The following is a 20,557-nucleotide window of genomic DNA, read 5'->3' as shown; positions in this document are numbered from 1 at the left end:
ACATCCTTACCTTCCGCCCTCGTGACTTTTTCATTTTCGCACAAAGCACCTATCCGAGTCCATCCGCGAGAGCTCGGGCTGGCATCGTCTGTTTCCCACGCCGACCTCTTCTCCTCCTTCTTCAGCGTTCGGGTTTCGTTAGCCGCGCCACCCCTGTTCTTTCTACCCCTGCTCCTGTTTCCTGTATCAATATTTGCCTGCGAAGAAGCGCCGAGGCGTGCGGGACGAAAAAACCGAGGAATAAACGACGGACGCGAACGTTGTTCGACGCGAGAAACCAACGGGAGCGTGAACGAAGAGCTGCCGGAATGTTTCCCATTCGCGGCGGAAGTTTGAAGCTCGCCTTGCTCGAGATTTGTTTTATGACAAAGCGCAAACTTTGATAGGTTCTGTGGGCCTCGCGGGAAGTCGTAAACATCTTGCTTCTTCTCTAGATAAATGATTTCCTGTTCCTCACCCCGCCGCCGACAGCTGTGCGCCCCGCGTTTGAAAATTACTGCGAGGAGGAACGAATGATAATTAAAAATCGCGCGGACGTCGACACGTGAACGCGGCGAAATTATGCCGTTGAAACTGTACGAACTAATTAGATCGACGAGTCGTACGCTGAGTTATCCGTTCATTTTGAATCTACCTGCTGTTATGGTTCTTTATAGAATTTCTACATGCTTTTTACTTCTATGTGCTCCACGATGATTTGTTTGAAAGGTCTCGGCCCGTAAGAGCGTACGTACGAGGCAGACTTTCAAACTTTATTTTCTCAAAAATCAAGCACCAAACGAGAAAAAGTTATTCTGCATTTTTTCATATTTCTTCATGAGAAATCTGAGGTGCCTGCTTATCTATATCTTTCGAAGATTCTTTAGCATCGGTCCAGTTTTCTATTTAAACTGTCCTAATCTATTCGTCAGACGATAATTCATTCGTCTGGTCTGGGCTAATTTTATCTACTAGTTTGATTAAAAAACATCCCCATTTCACTTGCCTCGTCAGGTCTACTTGTCTGATTAGACATTCGGATGACCTTTTCGTCTATCCATAGATTAACAGAATCAACTAATTTATCACCAGAATGTCTTTTTGAAGTCAATTGTTTAACCCTTAACCGTACTGACAATTACCGCCAGTTTACCGGCAATTGCTTTCAGTAAATATTGCATATTTCCAAATTAGTAAGTGTAAGTCAATTTACGTTGAAATATAAGTTAATAGAGGATTGGATGAATTTTTAAATAATTATATTAACGTAAATTAATTATGACTTGTTAAATGTTGTGCGAGGCAGCTGCGACTGCCATCATATTATGTACAATAAAGTAAAAAAAATGAACTGTGTAAATGAAATTTCGATGCGCGGCACGTAGAGCATGGTCGAGCCGATTAAATATAGAGGCTTTTAACGAGAATGAAAGATATTTAAATAGTTGTGTACACTGTAGAAAATTGAATGTTACCAAAGAATGTTAACTATTATTTTTCCACGGCCAAGCTGTTTTGAACTGCAACAATATCATGGACAGGCGCATGGAACGTGAAATTAATTGAGATACAGTGGCGGTGGCATAAATCTACTTGAACTTCGCCGTAACCACGATATGTACGCTACTTCAACAGCATGCTTCGACGCCGAAACGAATGGTTGTGAAATTTAACGGGGTACCGCCGTTGCATTAAATAGTGGCCCTTCGTTAACCACACTGAACAATCCTCTGCGGTCTATTAACGTATTCGCCGGCGCAGAATAGTAGGAATTCCCGCCAAAACCTGAATCCTATACTTCGAAATTAAAATTTGTTAAACGCGTCGCATAAAAAAAATCGGCTCTTTTCAGAGCCATACATATTAACCCAGGAAAGTTCGTCCATAAATATTATTGATAAGTGATCAGTGTTTAGTGATAATGCAGTGAAAGTAAACGTTGAAATGGCTTTGCGAATCATTCGTTGAACTGTGTTCGGACACGGAATTATTTAAATTAAAATATCATTTATGTACTTTGTTAATCTTCACTGTACACCTCGCTCAAAAATTTCATATGTTACACACAAGGTGTCATGCACACTAGAAAATTAAAACGGCCGTCACGGTTAAATTACTTACTATTTCGGGTCCGAAAAATTAGTAAATATTCTTCAGACGTTCTAAAGTAAAGGTGGGCAGCGTTTTTTTTTAAAATATCACTTTTACGTAATAAAAAAAATCCGGAAATTTCACGCTTCGTAACTTGTTCAATACTTCGAACGCGGCTCGAGTCCGTCCCGACCTTCTGTCAAAGCCTCGTGCTGCGGACTCTCTCGCGGACTCTCTCTCTCTCTCGCACCGTCACCTCTCATTGGCCAGTGTTTTTCGTTAATAACTCGTAAACAAAGCCGGAGATTGCATTTTCGCAAAGGAAAAAGTTACTTCGAATGACCTCAGCTACCCCACATTTCCGTATTGCGAGACATTTTTGGAACACCCTGTAGATGCCGACACCTTGTGAGAGAGCGGGAAAAATAAAACGAAACTCGGGTCGAACGCAACTACATACCTAGAAAGGCAGCGGCCAGCATCGGCGGCAGCCGGTGTACATTATCGATTTTTAATCGATTTTCGATTTCTAATCAGTTATAAATTGAAAGAAACCTCGATCATATTGCAACAGATTCGAGATCGATAAGTACATACAGGGTGTTCCACAATTATTATAACAGCCGAAAATGAGGGGTAGCTGAGGTCATTTGAAGTAACTTTTTCCTTTGCGAAAATATTATATAACCTTGACCTTGACCTTGACCTTGTCATATCAAAGTTATATCAAGGTTATGTCAAGGTCGTGGTGAAGGTTATGTTAATGTTATGTCAAGGTTATATCAAGATTATTGATAATCTTCATATTTCTCTAACAAACAACAAATTAGCTTTGCGAATCATTCGTTGAACTGTGTTCGGATACGGAATTATTTAAATTAAAATATCATTTACGTACTTTCTTAATCTTCACTGTACACCTTGCTTAAAAATTTCGTATGTTACACACAAGTGTGTCATGCACACTAGAAAATTAAAACGGCCGTCACGCTTAAATTACTTACTATTTCGGGTCCGAAAAATTAGTAAATATTCTTCAGACGTTCTAAAGTAAAGGTGGGCAGCGTTTTTCTTAAAAATATCACTGTTACATATTTTTAAAAAATCCGTAAATTTCTCGCTTCGTGATTTGTTCAATACTTCGAACGCGGCTCGAGTCCGTCCCGACCATCTGTCAAAGCCTCGTGCTGCGGGCTCTCGAACATCGCGCCGTCACCTCTCATTGGTTAGTGTTTTCCGTTAATAACTCGTAAACAAAGCCGCAGATTGCTTTTTCGCAAAGGAAAAAGTTACTTCAAGTGATCTCAGCTACCCCTCATTTTCGGCTGATAAAATAATTGTGGAACACCCTATATAATGCAACACCGTTCGTACAACATATGAGTTGTGCAACATTCAGCAAATGTTTAAATCGATTTCGTCGTTCTTAAATTATAAACGTTATTAATACTTGAGTACTGACATAATTATCGAAATTTGTTCGTTCTGTACAATGTCAATCATTGTCTCTTTGGATTTGTTGGAATGAAAATATCTATGAGAACGTAATTACACGATGTCACCGTACGGAAGATTATTTAAACATTTACATAGCACGTATTTCCCTATTCATTCTAATTAGATGAATTTTTTAATTACGAATTAGTCTCATCCTAGTTATCTTGTTTTTATTAAAGACAAGTTCATTCGGACAAGTTTCTGTTACAAATTTATGTGAGATTGAAAATCGCTATCGATTCTCTGTACTGAAGTAATAATTCTTTTCCATACCAGATAACCATAATTCCATATCCGAGTTGGAACATGAATAATGCTACGAGACGTCCGGACAGTATATCCATGTATATAACGACTTTGTAGAAGAAAAAACCTTAATCTGCATAAATGTCATATTTTATACATTCGCAATAACCTCGCGTAATGAAATAACATACGAAATTAACCAAATTACATTTAATTCCATTTCAGTAACCGTTCAGCGGGACTCCCTCAAGGGAAAATCAATTTAAATTCGACTACCGCTATTGTGCAAATTATTTGACGGAAAAAATTAGTTGACAACCATCGGTAATCGAATCCTGCTACGCGAGTGTGATCCATTTTTAAACTTTTAATTTGAGAGTGCATTTAACGACCTCGAGCAGTGAGTCACGCATACGAACCGATATTCGAAGCGCGCCATTATACCGAGGCGGCCGCGACACGACGCGACGCGGCGAACAGAGAATAAAATAATGAAGCCTGACGCGACACGCAATGGCCGTCGGATAGATAAAGGACGATCGACAGCGTTAATCGGGGGAATATCGAAAAACATCTGTCGCGGCACTCGCGGCAATGGTACCGGAAACTGGCCGAGCAAATCGCGTCGGAAAACAGGCGTCCGCTCGCGGGCCGAGTAATAATACAATCTTGTCATCGTCTGGTGCGCGTGTTGTCGTTGATAACGATGGGTTCTGGTCGCCTTTTCGGAAAATCGACTTCAAAATATAAATTGCTGGACATCGATCGGTACAGATGCACTAGTGGGAAGATTTGGAATAATTATTTGATAATAATTAGAAGCTTGACAAAAGTGCAGACATTTCAACTTCAATTGAAAGCTTCGATGATAAAAATTATCAGGATAAAGTAATTCACTAAAGTATTGGATAGATTTTGATACAAATCAAATGTGTTTATAATATATAAAATGAGATCATCGATTTGTTAGCAATATTATTATCAAGATTTCCAATGTAAACGAAAGTAATATAATTTCACGTGAACAATATGAGATTAATCGAAGACTTGTCATACTATTTATTGGTATTATTCGGAAAACTGTTAGTTACCATACTTAGTTAGTTGCCATATTATTTTCTTCACAGTTACAATGATCAGATCTTTTTCGATTGTAAGAGAAGAAAATTCTAAAAATGAACAGATTGTTATTAGAAATTTCTGTCATAGATCAAACACGTCAAAGTATTACAAGGGATTAACACTAAACCTACCGAGCTCTGAAAATAACTAAAGCATATTGTTTTCTAAAAGTGACAAGACTGAATTTATTTAGTATCTTCGCTATTTTTATCATAATGCAAGCTTATGCAAGAGAATATCTATTAAATTGTTTCTTAAAAAAGTGTCTTCATAATTTCAACAGTATAGAAATAAAAAATGTGAGACCGGACGTTGTTTGTTTTCGAAATGCTGAAATTACGCAGACTCTTTTATTGAAAATGATTAAATTTTCTCAATTCAAGCATACATTATAATAAAAATGGTGAAATGTCTACATAAATACATTCTTTTCGTCGTCTTGATTCGAAAAATGGATGTTCATGAAACAGTTTCGACAACTGTTTGCGCAGTGGTTGAAATCCGGCGAAAACACCGCGACCAGCATCGATTAACCATCTCGCGTAATCGCGGAGCACATTGTCGCGGGATGACCGGTGATTTTCGTCGGTCGAAAATGCGCTGTGGTGCGAATCGATTAACATCGCCGACGAAAGTAATTGACATCGATGAATCCGGGCTCTAGCCGACCGATGCTGAATACGAAGGAATCTAATTATCCCTCGGCTCTCGACCGAGTGCCATTGAAAAGATCTCTTGCGATCGGTGGCTGCGGAGAGGGGGATGGTGGTTCGAGTATTCCACAGGAAAAGAAAGTTGTTTTCAAGGGAAATCGCCGGTCGGTTTTTTCCTTTTTCGCTCGCTACGCCGCGCCGCGCCGGTCTGGAGCCGGGAAAACGGTGTAGCTTTCAATTGTCGATGAATTGGCAAACGATTCGATAATTACTGCGAAACTTTCGCGACAGGTTTTCTGGAACCAGACACAAGACAGAACGAGGGTGAGACCGAGGGTGCGCGAGGCTGCGAGAGAGGATGGAGAATGGAGCGCGCGAGCGGGGACGGGCAGAACCGGATGGAGATCCGACTCCACGTTCGGGCGAGTTCGTCGGCTTATTTTCCGAATGCAAATGCCCGGAATAATCCATATTTTACGTCAAGATGACACCGCGTTGCCGACCAGGCCGACGATAGCTTTTTCTTTCGTTCTCTCTATCGTTCTTCACGCTGTCGCTCCCTTCTCCGCGTTGTCCCGCCCCAACAGGACGAAAGTTTATTCGGCAAGTTTGTCGCGGAGTTTCGTCGCCTTTGTCGGCGAAAAAGGGACGCGCGATTCCCGACGACACGATTGACCCCATCCACGGATACGTTCGACGAATAATTTGTTCGCGCCGTGCGTCCCTAACGGATCCATTATTGGGGACTGATTTTGCCGCTGAGGGACTGACAGTGACAAATTATTATTTGTGGTACGACGACTCATGATCGGAGGGTGAATATTTTGGTTCCTGAGAAATTGTTCCTCTTGTTCGCAGGACTTCGCAATTTTAATGGATTTACTATAAATTTTCCGAGTTCATTATCTTGGAAAAAAAGTATTCATTACAAATGATTAAAATTGCATTTCAGAGGAGATTCCAATTTAACAGTTTATAACTTCTGATTTTTATGTAAAATAAACATTGTCGACGTTAATTGTAAGATTCTTAAATCAGATAAAAATGTTATTCCTTTTTTAAAAATTCTAACAACTCGTATGTAACAGAAAAATTTTCTAAAATTCTTCTGGCGTCTTTACAGTTTCGTTGTCGACCCAATCGTTTCTACATAAAATCCTCAATCTATTTATAAGCAAGTATTTTCCTAATAATGTTGAGTGAAGATTAACGTATGTAATCATCGTTACTGCTATTGTTACTATTAATTGCAAATAAGTAGTCATGTGTTTCAAAAGTATTAAATTCGTTTAAATGTAAAGCACGCGACTTTAACCCTTTGCACTCGAAGCTATTTTAACTGTAAATATAAAATCATTTTTCTAAATTATAATATTTATATTTTATATGACAAAATGCATTTTATGCATATGAAATTGACTCTTGGGACTCGCACAGCAGTTACACTCTTAATAATTTTTTAAATTTAAACTTTGTTAATATCAAAATTATCTTGAAAGGTGATATAACAAATTTGAGTGGTGCCTCAGAGTCACTACTCGAGTGCAAAGGGTTAATATTTTTAATTGTATGAAACATTTATATAGTTATCAATTCCTTTAACAGTATTATATATCGCGGAAAAATTCCTATTGTCTGTCATTTAAGATCTAAACCACGACAGTAATTTTTGTGCGTCATAATTAAGTCACAGATTTTATGTATTAAAAAGTTTTGGTTCATGAACGAAATTATGATAGGTATATAATTGTGTAGTATATACGGCAAGATCGTCTAACAGAAATTATTATAAACAATGATCTGTTCAAATCACAGGGGAAAGTGTCTATTTGATCGCCGAACGGACGGATTCATTTAAAATATATTTTGTGAACGCAACTGTACTAACTGAGGCAACATAAAACCGAGTTTTAAGCTTTTACGTTTCACAAGAATGTATAACTCTACGAAGTTTCACACGATTCATCACGCACTCTTGGAACTCTCTTTCCGCGATAAACTGGGACTTTGACCCAAGTACTTCGCTCCCCTTGCGTGAAATGCAAAACCGAAAACACACAAGCGCTCGACAAAGTGGTAGTACACTGTTAGATTGTTGGTGGAAAGTTCGCGGATATATTCAACTTATCCAAACAAGAACCGAGTTCTAACGAACACAGCTCTGCACCATACAATTTTTCCCAGACTAAAGTTTTTGCATCTCGCGTATCTCATTTAGCGGTAATGCGTTACGCAATTATAAAACGAATTAGGAGAAAAGAAGAATTTCTTTAGCGTCATTTCCTTCAGATTTATTGTCATCTTTCTTAGCTTACGAATAATTGTGAAATCTGTAATCGTGTTATCTTGGAACAACTGCAAAACTCTAAACATTTGCATCCACTTTGACTATTATTGTGACTTTTTAAGTTGTTAAGACTTTAAGTTGTTACAACAAAACTACAAAAGTATTCTTATGATTCATTTCGAGGTATTCAACCTATTGTATATATTATATACTTATCGTATTTTCAACTTTTTTAGCTAAGACTTTTTCATCTGTGGAACGCACAATAACAGTCTCATTGTATTTGTTTAATAATGTCTCAGTATGTGCAATAATATCTTATAAGATGATATACGTTTTATTTTTAAGGCGATTTAATCTTCTCGCGACAGTGCTACCATAAATTGTTAGTATGGATTAGCAGATAAAGAAGAAGCAATCGCGATGCAGTCTGCTCTGCAAAGTTCTGAATCATAACTTATGATACTTTTCGCGTTTGCGAGCGTTATAACTTAATTTTGAACCAAGTATAAATATTGTATCTACGGATACTGTTTAGGTTCATATCCATACATATTTTGATATGGATTATACTGTTCATCACGTATGAAAGCATGAATGATTTATTTCGAATCATCATTAAAAAATTGTGTAATTAAAACCGGTTAACAATAAATTGTCTATTCGATCAATTTATTTGAATAAAAATTAAAGAATTACTCGAATCAATAGATTTGAGTAATTTGCTACGAGTAATTAATAAGTCATTAAGAATAAAATATTCGCTTGAAAAGGAATTAATTCTACTAAATATTTATTTACAATAATTATTCGAATTATTAAATTAAATTAATTATTAAATTAATAATTAAATTATTTATTAAATTAAAGAATTACTCGAATCAATAGTTTTGAGTAATTTGCTACGAGTAATTAATAATTGTCATTAAGAATAAAATATTCGCTTGAAAAGGAATTAATTCTACTAAATATTTATTTACAATAATTATTCGAATTATTAAATTAAATTAATTATTCGAATTATTAAATTAATAATTAAATTAATTATTAAATTAAAGAATTACTCGAATCAATAGATTTGAGTAATTTGCTACGAGTAATTAATAATTGTCATTAAGAATAAAATATTCGCTTGAAAAGGAATTAATTCTACTAAATATTTATTTACAATAATTATTCGAATTATTAAATTAAATTAATTATTAAATTAAAGAATTACTCGAATCAATAGATTTGAGTAATTTGCTACGAGTAATTAATAATTGTCATTAAGAATAAAATATTCGCTCGAAAAGGAATTAATTCTACTAAATATTTATTTATTTATTTTATTCAAATAAGTCGCAACTCTGGCTCGAACACTTTCGTGAGCCACTGTACCAGAAGAAAACAAATGGTGTTAGAGATCGCGTTGAATTGCTATCTCGTGAGTCTCGGCGGGATGGGTCAAGGATGAGGGGACTAGCCGTCCTGTAATTGAATTCAACAAGCTCAATGGAGCAGGAGTGGCGCCGGCTGTCGCAGGTAGTGCAGGAAACGCAGGGACGCGGCCTAAATTTACGTTTTGTTTATCCAGGTATCCGTACATCGAGCGGCGGGTGCAGCATAATGCGTCTGTGCTCGCGAGAACGTCTCCGAGTTTAACTTGGAAACAAGCCACGGCACTCGTATCGAGGGGTAAATCCGGAGCCGGCGTGTTCTCCGTGCTTATTGTTCGGCGACGTGCACGTACACGAACACGTGGCCCTCCCCGCATCAGAGGCGAGCCCTTATTTCCCCGCGAAATTATGGAGTGCCGTTTGGCGGGCTAATTGCTATTTTAATAATAGACGGGTGGAGGATAAGCTGCAGAGACGGGGCAAAGAGAAAGGAAAACCTACTCGGCCAAAACGAGGACCGTTTGAATGGCGGCGAAAGTCGCCGGATTTGGGCTGGCAACGCGCCATCGGACAGTCAAATGCATTTTGAAGCAATATGGCTGATGCATGTACGGAAGCACGTTGTTTGTTTGATAGTTTTGCTCGGGCACGTTCTACGTTCCTCAACGAAATTGAAATCGAAATGTCGTCGATCCGCGGAGTAGTGACCCGTTATAGTTCACCGGCGTTAACTTCACTCTTACTTGTGTCAGTCAAAGCTGACTCGTGGATATTAAAAAATAATTTGTTTTCTCTTATCGCGCGATCGACGATTTCATCGATTTTCGGGAATTTGAAATTTACGTAGGAATTATTTATTTCTCAATTTTCTAAATGTTTTCGTAATTATCGTCTTACCCTTATATGTTCCTGCAATCAGAACATTTCGGAAACATAAAAATGAGATAAATACCTAGATTTTCTCATTGAAATTGTTAAAAATATTGCAACATTTTTTAATGATGCAAGAGTAGCTGAAGAACTTTTATTTGTGTACAGTTACGTGTTAATGTTAGCACATTATCTAAAGTTATGAAAATTAAGTTCCGATGGATGCAATTGATAATTAATATTCAATATTAGGATTTTATGTATATTTTAGTTGATCACTTATTAACCTCGCTAACAAGCCAGACTAAAAATATTTAAATATATGTGTTCATTTAAGACCAGTATTTAGTAATTACAAATCGATGAAATACATTTGCAACTGATTGAATACGAAATAAGCTAGTAAAAGCTGTTCAAATTATTAACCGCTTTTAAATCGACAATTTCAGTAAACTGTGCTTAGAATAAATACACTGCATTCGTTCTAACCTATGCCAATAAAATCCACGCATAACATGTAACGATAAGCAAATGCATCCATGTACGAAACACAGATACAAAATTGAAATCCAAAATTTCGATTAAATTGTGTTTTTGCTAATTATTTTCGCACTCGATCATACGAATTAATCAGAATGTTAAATAATGTCTTAAAATATTTTGAAACTGTCTAAACCGCGAAATAAAATTGTGATTTTAGCCATAATCCGTTATTACAAAGGAACAATGGACTGATGCAGTAATCAGAGCCTCTCCCCGGAATCGATGAACTGCCTATAATTGAAATAACATCGCTGTATTTTCTTTCAATCCGGCAGGATAAGAAGCAGCAGGAGCGTTCGAACTGTATCCAGGGATCAAGAAAATCGTTTCTCATCGGTATAGAAAATTGCAATGGGGAAATTCGTTAATCTTGCTGCGGGACATAAACAGAGCAAAATAATATTATTTCCGTTAACGAAGTCCGAAGACAAGGATGAAATTTTCAGCCATCATAAACAGTCTGCTCGAATTACACGGCCAACATTCGTGGAATCGATGAACTCGATATAACCACTTGTTCCGTTCCGAGATGGATTTCTATCGGTTCGTTAATTCGCTGGATAATGCTCGTCCGAGCTTTACCGTACGATACCGTTGTGATCTTATCAATAATTTTCTATCGATTACGAGGCACCGACATAATTGCCAGAATGACAGACAAACCGCCGGAACGCGGACGGGGCCGTGGATCAAGCGAATTCGGAGCCGTTTTTCCGGTGGTCCTCGATCCCATGATTTCGCGACACGGGCTGTATGCTTATTTTTTTCCGCCGATTTCCGGACGGACGAAAATGAAAAATCATCGGAGCGTAGTTGGAACCGAATACGGACGAGCGTCCCTGGTGAAACGTATGGCCGGAACCAATTAAAAGTTCGCGGCTGCCGGAGCCAATTACGTATACACCAACGCGCTGCGAGAGAGAAACTGCTGGCCGATCCGGAAAGCGCTCGCGCGCGCGCTCGTCTTTTCGGGCGGATTTGCTAGCGGAACGACAAGCTCCTCCCGATACCTATGCCTAATCGCACGTTCATAATTAATCGCTTGTCAGATACGTATAGAACGCGTGCGAGCTTAAACGCGCCACCGCGCCGAGCGCGTCCGGATTCCGGCTCGTTTTGCAGCGTGTACATGAAGATGGAGTGGCTGCCAGTCATTTACCATCGTTCAGTCATTTGCCGACAAACCACGGGAATTCGGAAAGAAAATCCTCCAACACACGTTAATCCCGCTAAACGATTTCTGTTACAGAGAGTGTCTGCCGAAATTTTGACACGCGTCATTTCATCCTTGACACGTCGAATGTCGTGTTTCCGTCTTGTTCTTCGATACGAAACAATCTTTCGTTGCATTATGATTTATAACACTTTACACGATTTTTTATTGATATCAACACTAGGTATCAGGTAAAGAGGGAAGTGGAAAATGCTTAGCTTTGAATAGCTGTGGCTGCAAGGACAATTTCAAAAATTGATGTTTTTACATTAATTGAGCAGTAGAAGATGGGGTTTCTGTGTTTACCATGATTGAAACAAATTCAATGTGTTCAATAAAGTATATAAAGTATATAAAAATTGTAGATCGTGTTTTTCACACGAGACTATAAAATCTGTTAAAACATATCCATCATATGTCATATCCATCTATCTAAAACTTGTAACGTTGATTGGCATAAAATAGGGAGTGCATCTCGTTGAAACAGATTTTTTTTACAAAAAGTTAGAATAATCTGTGTTGAGACTACTTAATTAAATGTCTATATTTATTTTTTAAGAATCGACCTTTCGCTGTAGAACTATGATGATGGTATTCAGCTTAATTGCCTTGTTTAAACATTTACACAAATTGATTCTTACTTAAAAAATCATTAAATGTTTAACTTCAAGAAATAGATATTTTAAAATCGTTTATACAATTTTCAAAATATTGTTGCGGCGACTTGTCCAAATCAAGTCGCTGTAATGTGAAACTGCCCTGTTGTGAACAACTCCTTAAAGAATAATAGAAGATAGGGATTGCCACGCAAGGGTGTTACCAACGGACAATCGAAGAGTCGAGATCGGACCGTCGAACGATCAACATCCCACTTCTGAAAGATCTGAATTGTATTTGTATCGTGTTGCATCCAGAGACAAAGACCCATAAAAAGGTCCCACCATTGGGGAAAAACCCTCTCAGGCCCCAACAAGGGTCAAGGCAGACACCCCCCTCCAAGGGGTGATTCGTGCCTTGACCAATAACAAACAATGTACCTCCATCCACGGGTGCTCTTCCATGAATTTCCAGCATTGGAAGAGCATTCTTCCACCAGCGCTCGCAGAGAGTACAACCTAAAAAATAAAGTTCTCTAATACTACTAGAGACCCTTCCACGTCATTAATTTGCCGTAGGAAGCGCGAATCGAGCGTACAATAGTTCGGTCGCGCATGTACGTTAGGCGACTAACCAAACGTACGGACAAAACATATCGAATTGTGTTATAGTTAATATTCTTTATTGTAAATAAAATGCCGCGACGCGAGAGAAATGGTGTAATTCGCAACGATATTGAAACTGTATTTTGAAATTACATGTTCACAGTATACATTTACTCTTCTCGTACCAATAAGAACATACGAAATGAAGATATCGGATATAACGATAAACAATATAACGAAATATTAATAAAAAAGCTTATTTCGAAAAAATTTCGAGCACCTTACACAAGGTAGCGCAGTTCGGATTAGAATTCACTGGAGAAAGGAAATACATGCAGATAATAAAATTTCAGCGATACAAGCTATCACTTGGAAATGGAATTCACTTTGAAGAATTCTGCGCATACGTTAGCCAGCATAATAAGTAGAAGCGGCATGTAATAATCAGACGCGTTACATAAATTCCATTACACGAGGAATATCGTGTGCCGCGTACCGGATGACACTCGTTTGCGGTGTCCCATGGTACGACGAGCTGCTAATAATTATATAAATTCCAATGTTCGGGTAAACTGTTTAAAGTTCTGTATAATTTCGGCGGGTTGTAATTAGTATCCGGGCGGTAATAAATCTCGTAAGAAGCCCGATTGTAATTCAGACTTCGGTAGTCGTTACGGTAACTTTCCGAGTTTCCGGGATCGGTCTGTGTGAATTAATCACTGTTACCGAAACACGGCGTGCCGTTACGATAAAGATTCGAGTTCGAGAAGGGGCGAGGGTCGAACGGGCATCAAGCACGGGGTAAAACATCGCGGCGCCAACGCAACGGCAGCACCGTTGTCTCGCCGCGCCGTCTATTACGTCGTCGTCCGCGTGATAAATGGTCGGCTGAAAAAATTGTAACGGAACCGCGCGATTCTTTCTCCGCGCCGCTTTTTCTCCCGTAACGCTTCTTCCTAAGCGACGTATAATTTTTCCTGCTGCTCGCAAATAAATATCGCGTCTGTCACCATTATCCTTGCACAGATACGTCTTCCTTCGAATCGCTAATGTTCCCTGTTCTTGGCCACGTTGGTTGGAATAATTGTGCTACTGATTGCAAAAAGGACCTCGACGACAAACTTCGGTCTCCAGGAATATGTTTACCAATATTTGGAAATCGAATCTTCTTATATGTATCTACTCAAGTTGTTTAAACTACATATGAGTGGATTAGAATCATAGAGTGGCGTAAATCACATTTTCGAAACTTTTGATTTATGTCTTGAAATGTGATCTATATGTGGCAAAATGTCAAAAAAGAAGGAATTGAAACGAATTATGAAGTTACGATTAATTAATTGAACTCTAAATTAGCTTAACAATAAATGTAGTCGGTAAACAATGCACGTGCTAGATATCAATAACACTCCTTGTATTCATTTAATGACACATCGCTTGAAGAAGTATAATACTATAATATGTGATATTAAGGAAATATAGTAATTATAGTTCATGGCAAAAGAAAACGATTCATGGTATGTTGAAACGTTTTCATTTGGCTAAAAACTTTTTCAGGTGAAAAGAAGTCAAGGATTCATTCCATTCTTTGTAATATAATTCTTTGCTCTATGTAACTTTTGCACTTTTCATTATTATTTCATCGTAATGTTTCCTTTACTTGCAACGCATGCTGCAATTGCGTAAATTTGAAAGATACAGTAATGAAATGTACGAGACTCATATAAGAAGAACATAGAATCTAATAAAGCATTTTATTCCAGAATGACCTGAACATGTCGAGGTCAATCAACAGTACAATTTAATTCCTGCACCTTCAGCGAGTTCAGCGTGGAAGTACTAATTGCTGAATACGAGAAAATTGAAGATGATAAAGCGGAAAGTGGTTAATTGATAGTACTTGCTCGGAGTTGCAGTTGCTGTTTCCTTTCGGCAAAGTGCTGCGATGAACTTTACATTCATCATCTGTTTAAGCTACTCGCCGGTTAAACAAGGGAGCCTCAAACAGTGTTAGCGGTACTGTGTTGCCTGCAATATCGTTATTTAGGGTACTGGCACTTCTGCAGACGTATTACGTTGGAAACGCCGACGCATGTTTCATTGACAGTTACACAAGCATAGCCGTTTGGGGTAACATTGCTATCGGTTAACTTTCCAATTTTGTCGTTACTGTTTCTATTTTCCTACTTCTTATACACATATCTAATCTTTATTAATGAACCATTCCTGTTTCACCGATTTCTCGTACTTCAAAAGTTTATAGAGTTTAAAATCATTATTATCATATTTAACTACCTCGCAGAAGTTTCACGAAGTCTACGAACATTTGTACCATTTCTATCTATAAAAACTTGACTTTTTGAATGCATTAATATTTCATGATACATTATAAAGGTTTTAAAATCGAGTAGTTCCGAGCTACCTTTTCAAGTTTTTTTTTTATAATCTGCAAAAATGGAAGCTCAGCGCCAAGGAAACTTGAGAAGCTTAATACAAGACTAATCGTGCATTAAAAGTGAGTGACGTGCGTTGTTCCACAAGAATAACAAGATTGAATTTCTTTTGATCTTTCTAATTTTAGAATAAATGATGTGACTCCAGTCCGATAGGTTTAATGATAAGGTTATACGTACGCGGTGTATTTTGTGCATTATAGGTTTATTATTTAAGAATGATATTCGTCGTGATGAGATATTATATGTGGACACCTTTTAAATAAAACGGGGAACAGCTTTGAAATTGGACAATATTAGTTGAATTTTTTTTATATGTTAGAAAGACTGATTTGACGAGACCTAAAATGCGCTATTTAAATTTCCGTCATTTGTTCAGATGAAAAAGTTGCAAAACGTGATCTTCAACAAACGAATCTGTTCCACGCGTCGCCAGCTGAATTTCCGACTTATCGAGTTATCCTATTTCGCAGTTATTGTCAAGACGTGTTAAGTTTCTCCGAAATCAATTAATATTAGATGTCGCTCGGTGTCGCCGAACAATTCATTCCGCTCGCAATTTTCCCTGGCAAAAACACAATGCAAACAGAGCAGCCATTAGATCCGGCCGCGTGCAAGTGAGAAATTGCGATTTCCGGCGAGCCGTGCAGAAGCGACATTCGAACGGCGGTTTGTGCTTAACACTACAACGTATCGTTAGACAATGCAGATTTCGCCGCGCATTATCTGCGCAGAGGCTACTGTTCGCCATTTTATAGCTCCGAAATGATTTTCTAGTCCCCAGTTTCGAAGCGGCGGTTAACACGCGACGACACGTGACCGACCGGCCGCCCGTACCCAGCCTAGAAATTATTATCGGCCCGGCGAAACTTGACGCCGAGAATTCTATACGCGTACCTATGTATATCGCACGGGGGCACGTTTCACTTTTAGCGAGCTCGAAATCCGTGACGTCCGGGTCTCGTAACTTCCGGCGTCTCGTGCCACACCTAATCAGACCCCGTCCGTCCCCGTGTGCGCGCAGACTCGAAACCGCACGTTCCGATTAATTGGAACACATTGCACCTGGGAATCGCAGGTGTAATGAAAGATAATCGTTCTCGTCTGCTCGCCCTTTCGCCGCAGTTACATCGCCGCCGACACGAAACCTCCGATTGTCTATTAAAAGTATTGCAATCGGCGGTGAAACTAACCGACCCCGGAACAGGTTCGCGGTAGCAACCGTGTTAAGGACAGCGCTGCGAATTGGGATCCCCACTATCAAAATTCCCCGCCCGGTTCTTGCATTTGCCAAAACGGATTCCACTTTGAATCCTTGCTGAACGGAAATTATGAAATTTTACTGTGAAACGGTCGAGATCGATTATGAACTCTGTAGCGGGTTACTGGTCTCTTTCATTATAGATTTTTATTTCCCAAGGGTGGCAAACCGCGTGTGACTGGTCGACCAATCTAATTTTTGCTCGCATAAATCAATGATACCGTTTTTTTTGAAGATTTGGTCAGAAGTTTCAAAGCGAAATTCAAGGTAGCAATAAACTTGCAATCGACTTCATTGATATGAAGTTACGATTACCATATTATTTTCGTTGCAGTTACAACGATTATACCTACATTGTCCTCAATAATTTAACAGCAGCAGTAGACATTTTTCTCGATGTCTACATCGTTGGTTAATGCTTAAATATTGATAACAGGTTTATACAATTTTATTTTAGACTTAAAAGAAATCGTTCATATTTGACGGTCTGAAATTTTTACTGAAAATGTTAATCCTGTCTATAAAATCGTGCTATTTCGTGCCTCGCGAAACTAACTTTTACCGCTTCGCAGTTTTATTACAATATTTCCTAAAACTGTTTTCACATCTGTATAACATATGATGCATATTTGCTTCGACATTCCACTTTTACCCGGTCAAATTGACCCGATTTTTGTCGCACTCTAATTTGATCTATCTGGTGGACTGAATATTTGATAGCTGCCTGTGCGATAAGATGCCCAAAGTTAAACTCGGTAAGTCTCGCTGCTGAAATATGGAAAATGAGCAGACGTTGCTGTAAATCAATAGCTCGGGGGAAAACCATTTCGGGATCGAGTTAAGTAGTTTAGCAGTTCGATGTTCGATTTTAGGTGGTGACGGAACCAGCGATATTGCAAAATGGTAGAGACGGCACTGTATTCCGAAAATGATCCCGGGGAACCAGTATCATGGTTACGAGACGCGAATATACTCGGCCATCAGCCGGAGCCGATATTGAACGCATAGTGGATGGGATTTCCTTAGCCCGGCCAAATCCTCCCACTATTCGCGTGAAATGCGAAAGCGATGATATTTTTTTCCGCCCATTCATTCTTATGGGACACCACTCCGAGCTGAAGTTTCATTTTAAATAACACCATCGTGTCTTCCGCGTACGGATCGTTCCCATTTGTTTCTCCGTATCGAAACGACGAAGCGGACTACTGCTGCGCGTAAGCTTACCGCACGGTCACGAGTAAAATCCAGTTAAACATTTCAACCGAACGGGACGAGCTGAACGTAAATGAAATGCACGGGAAATACGTAAATTCGAAATAAAGTATTCTTCCAAGCAAAACAGCCGCGGGCGAACGAAAAATCCGAGTTCGCGTCTCCGCCCACTAAATCTTCCGCCCCGCTAATAGCCCCGAGAACGGAAACTGACTTTCGTTTTCGAAAATTCATTGGCTTTTAACGTGACACACAGTTGTTGCAAATCGAACACCGGGAATCGCCGCGCATTCTTTCCGACCAGAGAAACGATGTAACCGAATTGCTCGCGGACAAAGCTGATTTCACGGATCGATGGTAATTCGGGCACATATTGTTGTCAGTGTAATTGCCCCGGCCAACGAGATCCACGTGCCACACAATTTCTCGAGGGGGAATTTGTCGCGGATTCATCGCCGACTTCCGGCAATCGGTAATCTTGAATCACCAATTCGAGGATCGTGGTACCAGAGATAGTATTTGACGAGACGTTTTCTCGTGTCTCCCGAATTCCCTTTGAACCTGGATCCCGTTAAATGTAATTAAACTTCGGCAACTGTAAAAAGCTGGAACTCACCTCAGTCTAGTGTTCCCCGAATGCGGCGACTCCTCGGGCGATTTGTAACTGTTGCCAGTCTGGAACACAAAAGAACTACGTTTTAGAAACCTTTCTCGAGCTCGTACTTGTTCTCTCTGTTTCAACGGTGTAAAAACTGGTGTAGTTTTCTGCACCGTATTTTCTTGTATAATTGAATCGCGTATCAATCAGTAGTTGGCAGAGTTCATTTCATTATACTTTGCAGTCTTCTTCAATATGCACGGAATTACCTTTACCTTCTGAATAGAACATGGGTAACCGAATGTGGTATATTGTTTCACTGTTCGAACGTCATTCTCAGAAAATCAATAACAAGGGAAAGATATGGCTACACACTCGCGCCCAATGTTGAATATTGAATACGCGGTAAAGAAGAAACACAAAATTCGGAGAATAAAAGCGAAAACAATATATCTGCGTATGATCCTCAATTATTTGTTTGTAGTATGTATAGAAATATCCAGCAAAAAATATCGTATCAAAAAAGTTCACAAATCTCAACGGTTACTAATTAAAACTACCGCGGCTATTGTAGGTTTCATTAGGTAGATATCATTCATTTATTTCAGTTTGAAATGAATGCGAGATAGAGAATTTTCAATATGTTATGCTGTAGGAGTTTTAATAAAGGTACCTCCGTCACTGCAGCAGCGATAAGTATATTATATTACAATATGCGAGTAATAAAAATTAAAAAACATTCGGCTGGAAAGGTAGTCTAAAAGTTGAATTAACTCGTATAATTTCCCGTTAGCTGATGCACGTACCAGGAACATTGTGTTATTGTTAAAATGACTGAGACCTTTTCCATTTTAAAATCAGACACATCAAATTTTCAACCTGTTAAAAATTTTAATGAATAATCTCGTCATTTGAAGCGTCGTTTAAAAGACACTGTACCATCTATGAATAATTCTCCGGCGAGAGAACACACGAGTTTTTACCAACTTAAAAAATTGCAAAGTCGCTAATTATATTGGGTTGTCCGGAAAGTTCGTGCCGATTTTCGGTAGGTGGCGTGAGAGACCTGACTGAATATATCACAATTATTGAAAACAAATGACACGTGTACATATTTTAAAAGAGATAACTTCAGCCATACTTGGAAAAAAGTTTGGTTACGATTCGTTAATTTTTATCAGTTTTGTACGCCTTAGAATATGGTGGCAAATAAAGTGCATTATAGGCATTTAGTGCTTTTCTTTTTCCGAAAGGGCAAAAATGCCACACAAGCGGCAAATAAGACATGCGCTGTTTATGGCGAGGATGCTGTAGCCGAAAGAACTGTGCGGAAATGGTTTGCTCGGTTTAAAGCTGGAAATTTCGACCATAAAGATCAAGAACGCCCAGGTAGGCCGTCCACCACAGACGAAGATATGATTAGAACAGAAATCGAGAATAACTCACGCTCTACATTACGTCAATTAGCAGGAATGCTAAATAAATCAAAATCAACCATCCACGATCATATTGTGAAGCTTGGCTCCAATATTTAAATGAGCTGCGTTTTAATTTTCCTAAAAAATGGGCACGAACTTTCCGGACAACCCAATAATATCTAGCAGTAGGTGCGACGCTGAACCCGGAAACAAACAAAAAAGTAAGACTAAGAAGCAAATGGATTTCTTCAAGAAAACTATTCTTTATTGAAAGGATACAGTAAAGATGCTATTACTGTTTGTCATTCTGCTTTTTTTAGTGTCTCCAACACTTGCAAATTCTATAAATGGGTAAAAATCCGCAGTCTAATCCGCAAATATCGATAGTCATAACTTCGTAGAGAGAATTACTGATAAGTGGATTAATAGGTAACTAATAATGATAGGTGGATGACCCTACGATAATCCATCGTAAAGCGCAATAATCCCGGAAATGTAATGCTTAATGCCATCAAAACGATGTCCAGGGGTCG

At 38.7% G+C, this 20,557-nt stretch overlaps 1 protein-coding gene across 3 annotated transcripts in view; it reads right to left on the bottom strand.

The window, feature by feature from the left end:
• The window catches only part of Scgdelta (sarcoglycan delta), a 345,849-nt gene that overhangs the window by 97,672 nt on the left and 227,620 nt on the right, over positions 1-20,557 (bottom strand). For all 3 annotated transcript variants that reach the window (XM_076519713.1, XM_076519715.1, XM_076519714.1), the window contains one exon: positions 18,625-18,683. In XM_076519713.1, coding sequence (XP_076375828.1) covers positions 18,625-18,683 — 59 coding nt within the window. The remainder of the gene's footprint in view (positions 1-18,624; positions 18,684-20,557) is intronic.

Source organism: Megalopta genalis, chromosome 3 (genome assembly GCF_051020955.1).
Source record: "Megalopta genalis isolate 19385.01 chromosome 3, iyMegGena1_principal, whole genome shotgun sequence".
Taxonomy (NCBI): domain Eukaryota; kingdom Metazoa; phylum Arthropoda; class Insecta; order Hymenoptera; family Halictidae; genus Megalopta; species Megalopta genalis.
Note: the sequence above shows the minus strand (reverse complement) of the source record. Positions and strands in the feature narration are given on the sequence as shown.